Source organism: Solanum verrucosum, unplaced genomic scaffold, assembly GCF_900185275.1.
Source record: "Solanum verrucosum unplaced genomic scaffold, falcon-dt-bn FXZP01000031.1, whole genome shotgun sequence".
NCBI classification, from domain to species: Eukaryota; Viridiplantae; Streptophyta; class Magnoliopsida; order Solanales; family Solanaceae; genus Solanum; species Solanum verrucosum.
The window spans coordinates 2,593,555-2,595,855 of NW_026020194.1; the positions used below are offsets into that span (position 1 = coordinate 2,593,555).

Consider the following 2,301-nt stretch of genomic DNA (forward strand, 5'->3'; position numbering starts at 1 on the left):
TAAATAAAAATATATATATGGTTGTCATGATGAATTTTTAACTTTTTGTGTTCATCTCTTGTGTTGTTGTGGATCAGAGACAAGAAGCATGGGGAAAAGGAGTACTGCTGCTATCATCATCTTCTTCTTCTTTTGTGCAGAGATTTGAAGTCATATATCTCTCTCTGATTGTGTTCCATTTTTAGTGAGGTGGTGTTTTTTGCAGTAAGTGCACTAAAACCAACAAATAGAAATCTCTTTTTCTCTCTCTCCATATCTCTGTCCTTTCTTCTTCTTGCTTTATTCCATTTGTTATCTGAGCTGTTTAAAGCAAAAAAAAATTAATGGATTCTGGAAATAACAGTGCTAGTTTGCAGTCATCAAGTACTGGTGGTGTTGGTGGTGGTGTTGGTGATGAAGAGTACGATTCACGTGCTGCTTCTCAATCTTTTTCTACAGCTTTTCACACACAAAATTCCTCCATGTTTGACCCTTTTATCAACTTTTTCGACCCCGTATCCCGCCCCCAACCACCACCACTACCACTACCACTACCACCTCCGTCACAGAACACCCAAAATTCAATTTACGATCTCGAATTCCATTGGAACAGTAAAAGGATAAGAACCGATCAGCCCAACAACCCGATGTTATTACCATTATCTGATTTTAATAATTCGTTATCCTTTGATACTACTACTGGTAGTATTTCTTTCCCATCAAGATCAGAAGAACACCACGCCGTTGGTGGAAATGTGAGTGCTACTACTATTACCGAGCAGCCGGCAGGTGCAGCTGCAGCGGATCAACAACAGGCACGGAATACGAAGAAAAGATCGAGAGCTTCGAGGAAGGCACCAACTACTGTGTTGACAACAGATACAACTAATTTCAGAGCTATGGTTCAAGAATTTACAGGGATTCCTGGACCACCTTTTACTCCTCCTTCCTATTTTCCTATTAGAAACAGATTTGATTTATTTGCTTCTGCCCCTAATTCTGCTGTAAGATCTGTTCCTCCTCCTCCTCCTCCTGTAGCTAATAACAATCCTAATTTCTTCATTTCACAACCATCGTCTAATTATCTACCGAGGCCGTTCCCTCAGCCACCACCACCCTATCTTTCTCCTTCTTCATCATCCTCACCGTTAGTGTTGAATCGTTTACCTATCAACATTGCTTCTGCTTCATCATCAACTACTAGTGCTACTAATTCTGCTATTAACTATCAACTTCCCACCGGAGTTGCCAATTCTGTCGGACAAGGCTCTAATAATTTCAATTCAATTCAACACAACTCAATCTTCACATCACTTCTTCAATGTTCTCAAAAATACCCATTTGGGTTGAAACAACAACAACAATTCCAAATGCCATCAAATAACATCTCTCAATTCCAAATGCCATCAAATAACATCTCGCAATTCCAAATGCCATCAAGAATGAACAGCAGCGTCCAGCATGGACATCTTCTGACTGAGCTTCCCAATCTGATTTCTGAAGAACAAGCAGCAACAGCATCGTCCATCAACGACAGCACTATCAATGCAACAAATTTTCATGGCAATAAGTTAGTGCAGGAAACAGTCAACGCAACAAATTTTCATGGCGATAATTTGCAGGAAACAGTGGTTGCAACAAATTTTCATGGTGATAAGGTGCAGGAAACAGTAGCTGCAACCAAGGGTGTTGAAGGTATGGTGGAATCATGGCTTCTTTCTACAGATTAGAAAAAAGAAGATTATAATTGAAGTCATGATTATGTGATCATAACAACAATGAAGAGGGAAAAAAAAGAGAGAGATTTAGTAATTAGTGCTAGCTTACCATCATGTTTTCTAAATCATGATTTTCCAAAAAAAAAAACAAAGAACTTTAGTTTAATTTCATCAAGTGTACTGTAGATAATAATATGGGGTATGGGGATTGGTTTAATTTCTTGAAGTACTTGATTATATGGCTAATCATATACTTGAAAGATTAGTTTTAGATTAGCTAGGGAGATGGAATACAAATATAATTATGAATGATGGAGAGAAGTTCTTTTGTTCATTTTCCTTGTTTTCTTGTCAATATTGGTTTATTGGAATAGTAAAATGCTCTTTACTTTGAGTTTCTGTTTTTTTCTTTTACTACATTTTACTCTGAATAGTCATTCCTGTTTTACCATTCATAGCCTTTTTTACATATATCTTTGATGTTCCTCGTACCTTCTATTCTCTCTCAACCGTGATGTGCGTGCATAGGATAAACTCCGCTTTTTTTATAATAGTTCATAAACTACGCTAGAGAAAGAAATATAATTGTGTTGAGAAAAAAGTT

The 2,301-nt window shown here is 37.3% G+C and overlaps 1 protein-coding gene across 1 annotated transcript; it reads left to right on the forward strand.

Annotated features, from left to right (window-relative positions):
* The first annotated feature begins 203 nt into the window (after window positions 1-203).
* On the forward strand, window positions 204-1,709 carry LOC125829595 (uncharacterized). Its single transcript, XM_049508801.1, has one exon. It carries the CDS (start codon window positions 324-326, stop codon window positions 1,707-1,709), a length of 1,386 nt encoding a protein of 461 aa, XP_049364758.1. The 5' UTR covers window positions 204-323.
* The last annotated feature ends 592 nt before the right edge of the window (window positions 1,710-2,301 follow it).